This window comes from Fusarium coffeatum (assembly GCF_003316985.1).
Source record: "Fusarium coffeatum strain FIESC_28 chromosome Unknown BRIP53273_contig_258, whole genome shotgun sequence".
Lineage (NCBI taxonomy): Eukaryota > Fungi > Ascomycota > Sordariomycetes > Hypocreales > Nectriaceae > Fusarium > Fusarium coffeatum.
In genome coordinates this window covers 34880-49974 of record NW_022158050.1, presented here as the reverse complement: position 1 = coordinate 49974, position 15095 = coordinate 34880, and the positions used below count along the sequence as shown (strand labels likewise).

Below are 15095 nucleotides of genomic sequence, written 5' to 3'. Positions count from 1 at the left end.
AAACTAAGTATATATATAGAATAGAACCTATATACTATCTTCCTTAATACCTAGTATAGCTATAAAGTAGAGTAGTAGGTTATAATACTGCTTTCTCCTAAGCTTCTGCTTAATTAACTTAATACAAAAGTTAAAGATAGCTACGTTAAGTACCTCTTTATTAGGGTCTTATTCTTTTCCCTTTTCTCTACCCTTAGCACTCCCTCTATTACTATTACCTTCTTTACTATCCTTTATAACTTATTTCTACCCTTACTACTTCTTTTTCTTATTAGTAATAGTATTAAGTTACTATATAATATTAGTTAAAAAGTTCTACTACTTATCTATAAATTAAATACTATACTTTATCTTAGCTCTATTATACCTAAGTAGCTAGATTTAGATATAATAGTATAAGTACTACTGTTAGTATATACTATACCTATTTATTATATCTAACTACTGCTTTTAGCTAAACAGGGTTAATACTAGCTTAGTTAGGTTAATACTGCTAAGCTACTTAAGCATTTTATTTAGTACTCTATCTAGTCTTTCTATATAATAGCTAAGCTTGCGCTAAAAGCTCTTAGTTAACTTATATAGCCTTTAGTTTACTTTATAGTACTTATAGGGCTATATTTACTACTTAGCTATAGTAGAAGCTAGTAATAGTCCTACTTAGTATAGTATTAGTTTATCCTTTTACTGTAAGTATACTAATTATTTTATAAACTATACCTATCTTAACTTAGTTTTAACTTTACCTAGTACCTTTACTTAGCATCTTTATTTTACCTTTACTTCCTTTAGATCCTTTTTGTATACCTAGATAGTCTATAGTAGTATAGTATTAGTATTAGTATTACTACTACTATTCCCTTATTTAGCTATATTATTACTACTACTATTACTACTCTTATTACTGCTGCTATTAGCCTATATAGCGGCTAGATTAATAATCTAGTATCTTATATATAGAGCCTTACGTAGTAACTAGAGTATTACTATTACCTAACCTTTCCCTCCCCTACTACTAACCTGCAGCTTATAGTACCTCTTGCAGGTCTTATAAGTAGTAAAATTCTAACTATTATAGGTTAGAAATTAATAGCTTTTGCAGCTAAATCCCTTATATATCTTTAGTTTAGGGATAGGCGGGCTTCTATCTATAGGTAGCTCTATATTCTTATTAGTTAGGTCTTTTAGTTCTTAAGGTTACTATCCTAATAGTAAGAATAATTTAGTAAATGTAATAATATTTTGCAGTAGCTATCTAGTAGTCTTATAGTAGTTGCAATAATAATACTTTACCTAAGCTAGTTCTAGCTTAATAGCTGCCTTACAGAGTAGATAAACTAATATCTAAAGCTACTTATATAGCTAGATTATATAGTCTACTGTACTATTAATTATAGTATACTTAGTTAGTCCTCTACTTTTATAGTAATTATATAGCTAGGTTAAAAGTAATACTGCTAATATTTACTAGTTAGTAGATAGATTAGTTATAGTCTTTTGCTGTTTTATAGAGTTAATATACCTTTCGTTTATTAATATAAATATAAACTTACTTTTTACTATTACTATAGTAATATATAATTAAACTCTATTCTAAACTATCTTCTTTTGCTAGTAGGGTAATATACTTACTTCTAAGTATATATTTTTATTAATCCCTTAATTTTAAGTTTACTTAGGGTTATTTCTCTTACTTGCTCTCTCTACTAACTATTCTTAGCATTTAGGGTTAATTCCCTGTTAACTGTAAGGAGTCTATATTATCTCTAATTATCGCCGTTATCCTAGCGGAATATTGTTCTAGCGGAATAGTCTGTACATAACCCCGGATCTCTACACAATCTTGCTAACCCTAACCATCGTTCTGGCAGAACGATGCCCGGACTAGTGATCAGGTCAATAGGAGGGAGACGTTCTCGGCAGCTTACATTGCGCATAAGACTCGAAACATGTCTTCATCCAGGTTTGCATGATGGCCCATGCCTTGGAATCATGGTTGGACGGTCCAAAGCTGAAGTTCATGTTGTTATCGCCTTTCGGGTCTAGCATGGGGCGAGGGAATAGTTAGTCCATATGTTCCTAAGCCAGAAAGCACAAAAAGTGAAACTCGTGGTTGGGATGCAGGTCTCACCTCTGAGTGGAACAAACTTAAACCCCCCTGAAGATTCTTCCTCTTCAACAAACATGATGAAAGGCGCATCAACGGAATGTTGTTGATCGAAAGAAACATAGAATACCGAAAAGTAGCCGAGACTCTCCAGCCTGGAACTATTGCCATCAGATTGCAGCGGGGAGAACCGATTGCACATGGCGCAGCCCTTTCGAATCGAGGCCAAGAATGAAGCCTTGGTCTTATGGTGACCGTATACGTACTCGTCGACTTCATAGCGCGAAACGTCACTTGCACCAGCTGATTGATCGCGAGAGGCGGTTAACATATAGTTCGGAGATCGAAGAAGACTGATTTAACATACAAGCATGACTCCGGTTTAGAGACTCCCCAGTGTCGCTGTTCTCATCGGCCTTGAAGTCTTTGAGGAGGATCAGCCGCTTGCTGCGACTCGGATCCCACATTCCCTCAAGTCCATCTTTACACACGCCGCAGAGCATATGAGCAGATGCCGAATTCAGATAGCGAGATGGATATATTTGCTAACGATCTGGAAGCCTCTTGAAAATATAATACCATAGCTAAGTGGAAAGGTGTAGAGGATGAAAATGTAAGGCAGATTAAAGTACGGAGTGCGGGGTACTTCAATGTGCTTTATTATCTGTATTCAGCAGGTACACGGGATCCTCGCGCTAACGAGCCCAAACAGGATAGCGTTATATACTAGCGTATGTTGCAAGCGAGCTAAATATAGCAAACAGACGGTACAATATGTACGGAGTACTCAGGTTACAATTGCAATCGCTTACAGGGAAGTCCGTAGGACACGGATTACAGCCCCCCTGTTGTCGGTGGTATATTTACTTCAGTCCAGATTGAAATCTTTAACTACCTCATTCAATAACCACAGTATCTCTAGGTCATGCGCGATCGTCTACTTTTATTATTTCTCTTCAAGCAGCAGTCCCTGAACAAGCTGTTGTCTTTATATTTAACACCCAGACACCCAGCGAGATGGCTTTAATGCGCTGCATGAACATCAATACATTCGAGCTACATGCCGGTACTCAGATAAACTTCAAAGAGCAAGGCTATGCCATTCTATCTCACCGATGGGGAGCTAATGAGATCCTACTCTCTGAAATTGGAAAATTCGCCCGAGAATTGAGACACACCAAGCATCGTCACGCTTTGCCCCAACTGGATAAGATTCTCGGTGCTTGCATCACCGCCAGAAAACAAGGACTCCAGTGGATTTGGATCGACAACTGCTGTATCAATAAGTCTGACAGCTCTGAACTATCTGAATCGATTAACTCAATGTTCAAATGGTATAGCGAAGCTGTGGTCTGTTTGACATATCTTTCTGATGTGCGCCGAACACCGGAAAGTCAGGTTGGATCTCAAGTCTTTCGGAGCTTCGAGACAGGTGATATGTCGAAATGGTTCACACGTGGATGGACATTGCAGGAGCTTCTCGCACCGCGGAAGCTCCTTTTCTATGATGCGGACTGGAATTATCTTGGATCGAAGGGAGACTTGGCAGAAGCTATCGAGGACGTTACTGGTATTAGTGCACACTATCTGACTGGCCAGGAAGACTTCCGAGTAGCCTGTATTGCAGCCAAGATGAGCTGGGCAGCAAATCGCGAAATAACACGGGAAGAGGATATTGCATACAGTCTATATGGGATTTTCAACCTCCACTTGCCTGTCCAGTATGGAGAAGGCAAAGGAGCTTTTTTGCGACTCCAGGATGCTCTGATCGCCAAGAATGACGAGTCGCTTTTCGCCTGGAAAATGCCTCCCGACGGTCCAAGGTCCGCATATCAAATCGTACCAGACAACATGGTAGATCTAGGACCAGACGAGTGGGGTCTTTTAGCTCCCTCGCCGAAATGGTACAGTCATTGTGGAAAGATGACAATACAGCACAAGAAGACGGTGATGAGGCAACGAGGAGGGTTTACAAGAACGCCGCAAGGTATCAGTGGTGCTATTGGCAAGCGAAATCACTACGTCACTGCTGTACTTACTGGATTAACTGTTGTGGGAGCAATACCTTTCCAAATATGGCTGGCTGTGAGACAGAGGACAACGCTCAAGTACACTCTCAATTGTTGGGAACCGAACGAGGCTGGTGTACTGAGAGCCGTGCGACTGCACCTACGCCCTGTAAAGAGGGATCCTCCAATGTGGACCCGGACTGCGAGCCAAGGCTATGATTTGGTTAAAGAGTCACCTTCTACGGATTATGCTGCGGTCGGAACAGTTTGGCAGCCTCAGCTATTCTGAACATCCTGGCATTAGAGCTATATGTGGATAGATTCTACGGATAAAGGTCCCCGAAGCAAATGCGATGTTTCACTGTTACTTCAAGATAGATATTGATATTAAGCCCGACTAGTCGGCATTGTTGATATTTCGGAAGGTCGTATCCAAGTAACAATTGTAACGATTCGGAAGTGTGACTTATTCAAGTAAAACCTTCAACATCATTATATCAACTGATGAGATTTCCCTGCCTGAGGTATTAGAGAGCGGTCCGAATCTCAAGCCTAAGTTGCTAAAAGAATAGTTGCTAAACGAACATAGCCAGACAGCTCGTCGAACCTTTCACAACGTGACTCAGATTATTTCGTCTGTTACGCCAATTGAGTTCAAATATTCATGACACAGGTCAGATTCACCCCAGTTATATCATGGACTTTCAGTATTCATCTTTTCCCTGGGACTTCTCTACACCATGAACTCTCAGCTTTGTCCTAGCACCACTTGTTTGGCAGCTTCATAAAGATCCATGTATCCATCCTTCAAAGTATCCCAACTAAAATTGGAACCTTTGACTTCACTGGATTGCGGCTCAACGACCTGACTGCTCGTCACCTGAGGCGGGCGCTCTTTTCGTGGACGCCCATTGTTGACCTCGACGCAGTACGAGTGGCCAAGTTTAATGCCACGGCAGTCACCATCGACGGTTGGATTCTAGAAGTTGTTAGTGGAGTCTTTTATCAAACGATAAAGTGGCCAAATACATATTCAACGAACTGTTTTACCGTCAAAGCCCAGTCGCTGATCCATCCCCGGCAGTCGTAGAGGGGTTGGTTGATTGTTTGGAAGAAGGTGCAGTCAGAAGGGATTCCCGGATCTGTTGGACCATCTGGGGTTGGTCCTTCGGTGTCGTAGGTCGCAGTCTCTGTTGGTGAGTCCGACACAGTGACAGTGCTATCCGAGTTGCCACATTTCTCATGGACGAGCTCAAGCTCACGTATCCAGTACTCGCCTTTCGTAGACCCCGGGAAAATATAGTCATCCGGATTGTACCATAGGAAAGATTTTGACATTATGTCAAGAACCTTGCCGTAGCAGGGATGACAAAGCTCTTCCAGAGGTCTATCGTGGCGATGATAATTAATTTTGGAGAAGCCGTCGAGAATCTCTATCGATGAAATTAGTTCTGTCCTCTTCAAGCGAACTGTACCTACTGACCTTGGCAGTAACGGCCTGACTCATCATCTTTGACGCAGGTCTCGTTGAAGCCTTGCCACATCAGACTGATGCTGAACATCAACGAACCTGGGGTGATTCTACCAATATGATCCGAGTCGTTCATGTCCGCAGCACAGTCTTTGGTCACGGTATCGTTCCAGCTTCGAAACGAATCAGAGCAGGTGTCAGTGCAGATTCTGTTGGCTAGTTCCACATCTCCAACCCATTTTTGATAATAATTCAAGTTCATATCGGGGATGTAATGGTGGCAATCTATGTCAGCTTCCAGAGCTCTGCCGCAGGCCTTGGAGACACGACCCTCTCTGATTGCTGGGTCCCCCATGCTGAAGGTTGCGGCGACCATTGGGAAGCCGAGAAAAAGCGTGAAATTGGCAGTGGTGGTTTTCATGGTTGCAATTGACAATCGCGGGACAGAGTGGATAGGATTCTAGTAGATGAATTCGGGACCGTCGCCAAATATATACCCTAGCGTATGAGGACCATACTTGATCTTGTGGTTGGTTGTAAGTGGGGTGTGAACGGCCTCGGCCGTGCCAAGGATGCCAAGCCAACAGCACCGGCAAGAGACCGATCAGGATTCAGGCAACAAGGAAAGGTAGATTATTTGACACCTGCAGATGTGAGTAGAAAGACGTGTCGGGAGTCTCCGGATAATATACACCTTTGGTAAAAACAATAATTAACTTACTTTGATCTATGTTGCCCTTGAATCTACCAGAATAGCTCAATGGGGACCGATCAGGCATACAATCCTGGAACCCACAGACACCCTTGCACAATCACCCACAAATACAGGATACACCTGGTCGCCGCAAACCCGCTTATAAGTGCTATGCCCAATCTAGCCGTTAGTACATGTAGACGTGAGCCCATTGGGATTTGCGTTGATGGATCTCTGCAAGAGGAATGACAGAAGTTCACTCCAAGTCACTGTACTACAGGTCCCTGTAATGTATTTGAAACAATTACTTGAACGATGGTTTGTTTCAATAAAGCAGATGACCTTTAAAGAAAGGAACTATTAATAGCGTCCCGTGCTGACTCGCGGTGCTACGCAAATTGACTTCTATAACAGATAATTCAATTTCTGTGGTTAAGACAAACAGTGATGGTAGTCCTGAAATGAATACCTTACAGTAATGAGAAAGAGATCATCCTCTCTCTACCAGATGGTCCGGTTCCTGGGTTCACATAGCTCACTCTAGCCGTAGCATTGCCCTTCGGCGAACCAGAGAACGCATATACAGCGATCGCAGAACCATCAGCTGGGATTGATGTGGGGCTAGATCTGTTTTCGAACGCGACACCAGGACCCGCGATGCGAAAGACAACGTCTTTGAAGTCCACGTCGTCAAAGTTGGTCAGGTTCAGAGCGACAATTTCATCGCTGACTTTCACACTCAGGTAGGCATCTACCATATCTGGATCGTTTGTGACAGGTCTTCCTTTGCGTTTCGACGGAATAACACCTGCACGGTACGCAGCCCTCTGTGCAATAAGACTTGTTTCGTTTACACCAGTCGCCAGATAATTGCGCAGAAACGTGTTGTTGCGTCTTCCGGAATGGTTTGGGAACCCATCCAGAACCTCATTACCCCCGACTCCAAGCTTGCCCCAGTTATCAATCACAGTGTTCCCTGGTTCTGTTAGCACTTTCTGCTATTTATGAACGGTGTACTTACACCCGGTGAGCTGTTCTGGAATCCAATCATTGGGCGCATAATATTTGCCAGAGGTGAAGCCAAGATTGTTAAACCATGTTATATTCCTTGAAGCTTCATCTGTTCCAAGCATCAGTACATAATATGAGGGACTATTTACAATACATACCGGGGTATAAGGCTTGCCACCCTGCTTCATAAATGAAGTTGGACGACACGGTTGTGTTCGGTGACCGAGATAATGTGTAGACGCCTCCAAAGTCAGTATGGGATCGGCCGAAATTGTGAATTAGATTTCCCTCAATCAGATTATTCTTCATCACGGTGGGGGTGTCATAGAGGGGCTGATAATTGTAAAGACCGCGCTTAACGTATTCCGGACTACCTCCTTCGTCATTGCTTCCCCAGCCTGGTCTTCGTTAGCAGCTATACTCGCAAAGGGCGTTACAGAACGTACCATAGCCATGACAAATACCGCTATACGGGTGATTGTAAATGTCGTTGTGGGTGATAGAAGAGAACTCAGTATATGTGAAGAGAATAGGGACAGTGGATGACCAGAGAACCGAATTGTTATTGAAGATGTTGTTAGACACGTGGATGTGCGTCACAAGCATTTCAGGCTGGGATGGGTGATGTGCGTCAGCTTGAATACCACCTACGGTAATGCTATTGCCCATCACCTGCGTGAAATAGTTGTCTTCGATACAGATGTTGTTTGCTCCAAGTCCGACGCCCGTGAAGTGTGCGTTTTTGTCATTAGCAACCCCGATACCTCCAGCGCCGAGCTCGCGGAAAGTACAAGACTCTAGTGTGATGTTGTATGCCGCACTGACCTGGATCGCGCTGGGCATCTGCCACCAGTGGGGCCTCGAAGCTTCAAAATTGGGCCACAGACTATCATTTCCCATGTGACCACCGGTCTGCTGATCGATATATCCATAGGTATCCGGTCTCAACCAGGTGCTGTGCTTAAAGGTGATTCCATTAAAGTGCAAGTCGTGAATGGGCTCTCGGTACGTTCCTCCAATGACCATGAGAACCTCTTGGGTGCCGAGAAAGGCAGATGCGGTGGTCATATCTTCGTGGTCTAATGGCTTGTAATAGACAGTCGACTGATTGCTGTCAAGATAGAATTGACCGCCAACAGTCAGCAGGGCCCTGACGTTTTGGATCCAGACACCTCCATCCCAAAACGGCTCTGCGATTTGATCATAGCCAATGAGTTGGTTGGCCCATATATCCTTCTTCATCTCAAGCACGCGATCTCCAACCTTTGATATCAGCGCAATCCGATCGGTAAAAGAATTGATAGCACGAAGCTCGCCGTTCTCAATGCCCGGGACTTCCATGATCCAATCATAATCCGAGGTGTTCCAGGTCATTCCGACTTTGGTGTACTCAAAGTCCGTCCGATTATGGATCTGGCGTCTGGCATACTGAGCAGCCAGCCCGTTCACGTAAAGATGACGGGATTTAGTACCCTCGGGCACGGAAGCAGACCATATTCCGTCTTTCTCTTCCGTCCAATTGCTGATTTTATAACCTCCAGAAATAACAGTGTCCGAGCCAGACCATGTAACCATAGAGCTACTGGTACCGGAGTCTTCAGCGTTAAATACAATAGGCTCATCGATCACCCATGTACCTGGGCCAAGGTGGACAGTGATATCATCTTTCGCCGACGGAATGAGTTCATGAACAAGCTCTTGTCCTTTTTTAAAACTTTTCACGGGCTTCTCGGCTGACCCGGGGTTACTATCCCGTCCCTTCCGATCAATGTAGATATCTGCTCCTAGTGATAGACGGATTGAGAAAAGCCAAAGAACATAAAAATAGATCTTCATGATTGTTACCGACAGAAACTGCGCTCACGAATGCTTAAGTTAAGAAAGTAGTGGTGGATTGACTGTTTGTTGTTTATTTTAAAATCCATCGCGTATATATATCATTCTAATACATGAAATCCAATTAACCGAGAATTCAGGCAGAATCCTACCCCACATTGAGGAGCTGGTTCTTTCTTGGATCGGCATGATCGTGTAGCATGCTTTACTTATAACCGAGCGAGTCAGCTACCAACATCCATAGGTCTTGCAGAGATACGTCATAGTTGGTAATCATTGATCTGTTCTACCAATCGCTGACTTTACTTGAATGTAGGGTTATATTTCAATTAACAAGTAGAAATTCAAATGCATGGACATATGGTATAGTAAAGCCGCACCTATGGCAGGCTGTCAACAAGTGCTGTCGTTATGCTGCATTGGCAATCATCCACACCCTCCTCGCTCTTATCACACGACTCGATACTGGTGTTGCCGGTGCCATCCTGGAGGACTCGAGTGCACCTCTCCTCCTGCCTAGTGGCGACAGTCTCGCCGCACTGGCAACCGTCCTGGCCCTCCTCCCCTTGGTCACAAGACTCTATGCTGGTATTGCCGGTGCCGTCCTGGAGGACGCGCGTGCAACGAATCTCGGTGAAACGGTCGATACAGGTGCAGCCGTCCTCGCCGTCTTCACAAGAGACGCGGTTGACATTACCAGTGCCGTCCTGTTCCGCCCTGGTGCATTCTAAGGTCTGGGTGATGCCTCCTCGGCTGGTGGAATCGCCGTTACGCTGCGGCGTACGCTGGAAGACATGGGGATGTGCGAGCGCCGTGGTGGCAAGGAGGGCCAAGGCGGTCTGGGTGAAGAATTTCATGTTGAGTGAGGGGTTGGTAATTGGATTAGGCAAGGACCGAACTTAGAGTTGACGAAGGTAAAGAGAGCGCTGCTCGATCTGGTAGTAATTGGAATGGAGCGAATGATACGAGCTAGCTCTAGGCAGATAACAAAACTGAGAGACGACGACTAGTCAAGGAAGTACAGTGAAAAGGAGATCATTGCGGTCAAGTCGCTATATATAGAGCGGTATAGTAAGTCTGTTATTTCAGGGTTTGTGTTTTAAGGTTAATGCTTAAAGGCAGTAGTTTGAAGATGGACCGGGGGACCCAGTAGTTAGTTTCAGGTTCTCTAAGGCATCTTAACACTGGGGAACCTGTAACAGTTTCAGCTACCCTAGGATAAAACTCCAGCGATTTATGAAACCACGCTAAGTTACATGTGTAGATGCATACAGAGGTTAAATACCAGCTTCTCGCTAATAAAGCAGTTCGCGACTATTTTAAAGCAGGTGCTTGTATCTAACAAGTGCACCACATAGGTCTTATAAAGACGATCTCTTATTGCTATGTGAAGCTAATGTGTAAAATGTATCTTATAGTATCTTAACTCTCAGATAAATGCTAATTACTTTGTGTGAATGATCTGTAGAGAACCACAGTTTAGCTAAGTATCTTAATTAAAAGGCCAGCACCAGTAGATAACATTGACAGTCCAGCCATCCACAATATACAACACCCACGGCTTGCCAGTCGGACCAGTACCCTTGTAGCAGTTGTACGTATGAAATCCATTTGTACCCGTACCAGACCAAGAATTTCCTTGCTTGCCACCAGCATCTGCAAAGATGCTAGACGTGAAAGATACACCACTACTGAAAGTACCTTGGTGGGGTCAGTATCTAGCTCAATCCGAGATAGTAAAGGCAACTTACCCTTTACATTTTGACCCTCCCAGTGTACATTGCTTCCATGAAGCACATCGACATAGTCATCGGGGCGCGATACCCCGTTTTGCTCGTGGCCGTCGGCATAGTATGCCATACCACTGGAGATCTCGTTACCTTTGTAGGAGTTGACAAGGTAAATCGTGTCGCGAGCGGCAACAGCCGCAACCAGGGCTGAAGTAAGGAAGGAGGTGATCTTCATTGTAACTGACAAGGTTAAGTAGTTGTAATTAATAATGAGCTTTTTATTAATTTAAGGACTATATATTTATATAATGCAAATATGCATACTTCATCAAGGCTTACTGATCATCGAATGAAGTGCTGACTGAGTGTTACTCCCGTTTGGATGAATTGTCCAGACACGAACCTCACATCAGCGGTGTTTAATTTGATGCAATGCTACCGTTCAATGAGGTCCAGCATCAGCGGCCTCGACTGATTAGGTTACTGGCCCACTGAAACGGATAACCGGCAATACTGTTTCGGAAATAATCCCACGGCGGAAGCTTACATCTGCAGACCGGGCTCCACTAGTTCGCTTTCAGGTAAGCGGCGACCACATTGGCCCCGGTGGTGATCGGCCGATTTATCCAAGTAACCCTTTCATCTATCTAGGGAATTTCTCTTCTAGCAGATCTCCAGCCAATTGAAGCTCTACACTCAGCATGAGTATTGGTATGACCGGCTCGGATAGACAGTTTGGTTATACAGTGAGATCAATATATTAAGTATTTAGTCAGAGCAGTTAGTTATTCGTCGGTCTCTTCCTTTACTTTCAAGACCTTGCCTCGCTATCTTATTTCCTGTTTTAACTTGTGTCTTGAGTTCAAATTCATAGGTACTCGTCTTGAACCCCGTCATGGAGTTACCAGTGCCGCAAGCCGATGCTACTGCATCTGCAGTCAAGACCGCATATATTACAACCGGAGATAATTGCAATCTGGCTTATAGCCAGCAAGGCCCAGAAAACGGCAGACCGCTACTCTTTCTCCACGGTTGGCGTCAGACAGCTGCGCAATGGAAGAAGCAGGTACTGCACTTTGCTAAGGCCGGTTTCAGAGTCACGACATACGATATGCGAGGGCACGGCGATTCCGAAAAGCCCACCTTTGGTTATCGCACCAGCCGGCTCGCTGCTGATCTGAACGACCTTCTGAGAACACTTCAACTCAAATACCTTACCATGGTCGCTCATTCGATGGGATGTTGTGTCCTTTGGGCATTCTGGGACCAATATCCCGACTCTCACAAGCTTGTCAAACGACTTGTGTTGGTCGACGAGCCTACGACTCTCGTCGGTGACCCCAATTGGCCTGAGGGCAAGGATAAAGAGCGCGCAGCAATATTTACCCCGGACGCTGTATTCAATACTGCGCACAATATGGCAGATGTCTTGCTTCCTTTAATCAGGGGCATGTTCTCAAGCTCTATTACAGAAGAAGAGTTTGAATGGGTTATGGAGCAGAACCGGAAGATAAGCGACAAAGACGCCGCTGCGCTGCTGATTGACCACGCCTTCAATGATTGGAGTGATGTGCTTCCGCGAATCAACGTTCCCACACTGGTTATTTCGGGAGAAATAAGTATTCTACCTGCTGCTGGAGTTAACTGGGTCACTTCTCAGATCCCTGGTGCTAAGGGTTATACCTTCTCAACTGCCGAGAAAGGTAGTCATTTCATGTTTTGGGAGAATTATGAGAGGTTTAACTCACTAGTTGAAGGTTTTTTGTTGGAAAGCTGAGCCTCACGATGCTACGGAGGGACCATTGAAAGCACGATGAGAAGAGGTCACGAGACCCGCCATAAGCCACACCTGTAGCTGAATACTTCGACCCAGTTCAGGGTTAGGGCTTCAGTGTCAGGCCATCTATTGGGCCGAAAGGGTATTCAACTTTCTCAAAAGTAGCTCTCAGATTTTACTGCTCGATTACAAGACGAGCATTAGTCAATAAATTAGTACTGTTTACTGAAATCAGATGCTCCGCTCCGCCTTGAGGTGACAGTGCAGCTCGCATCGAGAAATTCCACACTTCCTACAGTAAACCTGTCCCTTGACGCGCACACTATTGAAACTCTATCCGAATCAGTCTCTCTCAGTTAGTCAGGGAATAATTATGGTATAGGCACATCTATCACGATCCTCTCTGTCCTGACCAGTAGCCCATCTTCGCTTCTTCACTACAGCTACCGTTTATCACTTGTCAAAATTGCGCAAATAATGCCTCTCGTGGGAGTTTTACGAAGGTTTGTTCGTATATGCAGTGTGATAGTCAAGTCCTACTCGATGCTTGGTGAGGTAAGTGCGTGACAACCTTTAGAATAATAGACTATTGGCCCACACTCAGAGGCTGGTGCATCGACGTCAACGCGGTTGAACGAGGAGCCAGAGGGCGGCTCAATAGTAGTGCGATCGGAGGATAAAGTGAAAGTTCTACTAGACAGGTAACCAACTGGCAAATATATGTATGGTCGTGGTGGGGAGCTGAGCTTAAACCTTAAGCATAGCGATAAGGTTAAAGCATCAGACTATTGACTGAGTTAGCGTTTACGAACTCGTATTATGGATTCAGCAATCATCGTCCCATCACTCAACGGGGGCGCCAATCTGACAGACACTACCAGAGACCGCGGTTGTATCTTGTAACACATCGAGTCCATGGTAACCCACCATTCTTGATAACAGCAAGGGAGACTATAAACTTTCTGATATCTCTCAATATCCAACGCCAATGGCATTCAATGACGCCGGGATAATTGCTGTGCTTACCTGCAGCTATATGTCAGGTCCAACGAAAGATTTGCAGTTCATGAGACACCCGGGTAGTTCGTCAACGAGAATCGAACCAATTGCAAACCACGAACGAGGTCTGCGCTGATCAAAAAATCTAGACCTAAACCGCACCGCTTCCAGGTTCGCTTGGGTCAGAGTCCGTTCTGCAGTCTAGATCCTCTCGGCACTGGAAGCTAGGCAATCAGCTCCTGATGATCTTGGCCAGTTTGCCTGTTGAGAATTCAGTTTGCAGTTTAGTCGATGGCCCAACAGTGTCGATGATGAGGGGATTTGTCTTAGTGCTGATGCTAATGCGGGATTAGCTTTGGCATTTCAACGGTATGATGATCCAACGTTGAGACCCGTTTTGGCTTACTACCCGCATTCCAGAGCTTGTAGCCACAACTAATAGCTTGGCCAACCCAGGCCAGGCCAGACCAAGCTAGGCATGCAAGACATATCACAATGATCCATAAATACAAAAGCTTAAAAAAAAGCTTGAAGATGATTATCCGGCAGCTCGGTTAGAGAATGCGGGGACATGTCATGGCAAAATGAAATGAGGTGACGGTAGGGCTCATGCTGGATGAATCTACCGTAGACTGACGGAGTGTCCCTTCTGATATACTCCAAGACATTATCAGAATGGCAGAGTTCTTTTGTGCTGATGGTGCAGTCGCGAGGCCAGGGTCTCCTGGCTCGCTTTTGTCAACCTTGAGCGGCATGTCTATTCCGGTCATCCTTTCTGTTTTCACTCTCTCACTGTTGATGATGCCAATTATCATCCCCCTTCACTTCAATCTTTAATGCAAATGAGTGGAAGTGATGTCGCTTCACTGGAGCTGGCCACTGGACTAGCCAGCTTCTTGTATAAACTACCGGACAGAACATTGCATTCAATAGCTTGAACGCCTTGCCATAAGTCCATGACCCCACATCCGATATTTCGGCAAGCCGCTCAAGTTAATACATGCATCACTGTAAAGATGGTGTTGCAAGACGTCGGATTTGGTACACTCCGTTCAATTCCAAGACAAGCTGAGCTCCTCTCTGGCCCACATCGCAAAATGCAAAGTATAATTTATGGGGTTTCTTGTTCGTTCCTTACCGAGAAGAGAAATCGATGCTTGTGTCATACATTTGCTGACCACACCACTATTTCCGTAAAGCAGGATAAGCAGGACGTATGGCGTTTGACTTTCTGTGAAAGGTGGAGCGAGCTCCAACTTCGTTGGGCGCAAGTGGTTCTTGCACAGAACATCTGCGAATGTTTCGCGATGAGAGCTCAAAAAACACAATCTCTTCATATTTACTTGAGCCTTTATCAGAGGTGGAAAAATACATAAAAGGGAGCGATGCGCATCTCTTCATCACTTTCTTTATCACTCACTATCCATCATTCACTTTACCAAGTGCTCAACATCCTTCTTC

General features: G+C 44.6%; 5 protein-coding genes across 5 annotated transcripts; 2 read left to right on the top strand and 3 right to left on the bottom strand.

The window, feature by feature from the left end:
• Positions 1-3124: 3124 nt before the first annotated feature.
• On the top strand, positions 3125-4405 carry FIESC28_09696 (uncharacterized protein; the record flags this gene model as incomplete). The annotated part of the gene is made up of 1 exon (XM_031163832.1): positions 3125-4405. The coding sequence occupies one exon, from the start codon at positions 3125-3127 to the stop codon at positions 4403-4405; it is 1281 nt and encodes a 426-aa protein (XP_031012124.1).
• Positions 4406-4864: 459 nt separating this feature from the next.
• FIESC28_09695 (uncharacterized protein) lies at positions 4865-6008 on the bottom strand (the record flags this gene model as incomplete). Its single annotated transcript, XM_031163831.1, has 3 exons — positions 4865-5095; positions 5146-5549; positions 5600-6008. 3 exons carry the CDS (start codon positions 6006-6008, stop codon positions 4865-4867), a joined length of 1044 nt encoding a protein of 347 aa, XP_031012123.1.
• Positions 6009-6751: 743 nt separating this feature from the next.
• FIESC28_09694 (uncharacterized protein) lies at positions 6752-9985 on the bottom strand (the record flags this gene model as incomplete). Its single annotated transcript, XM_031163830.1, has 5 exons — positions 6752-7257; positions 7303-7401; positions 7451-7690; positions 7739-9076; positions 9565-9985. 5 exons carry the CDS (start codon positions 9983-9985, stop codon positions 6752-6754), a joined length of 2604 nt encoding a protein of 867 aa, XP_031012122.1.
• Positions 9986-10620: 635 nt separating this feature from the next.
• Positions 10621-11093, bottom strand: FIESC28_09693 (uncharacterized protein; the record flags this gene model as incomplete). Its single annotated transcript, XM_031163829.1, has 2 exons — positions 10621-10829; positions 10880-11093. The coding sequence occupies 2 exons, from the start codon at positions 11091-11093 to the stop codon at positions 10621-10623; spliced, it is 423 nt and encodes a 140-aa protein (XP_031012121.1).
• A 660-nt stretch (positions 11094-11753) lies between these two features.
• On the top strand, positions 11754-12635 carry FIESC28_09692 (uncharacterized protein; the record flags this gene model as incomplete). Its single annotated transcript, XM_031163828.1, has 1 exon — positions 11754-12635. One exon carries the CDS (start codon positions 11754-11756, stop codon positions 12633-12635), a length of 882 nt encoding a protein of 293 aa, XP_031012120.1.
• Between the last annotated feature and the right edge of the window lie 2460 nt (positions 12636-15095).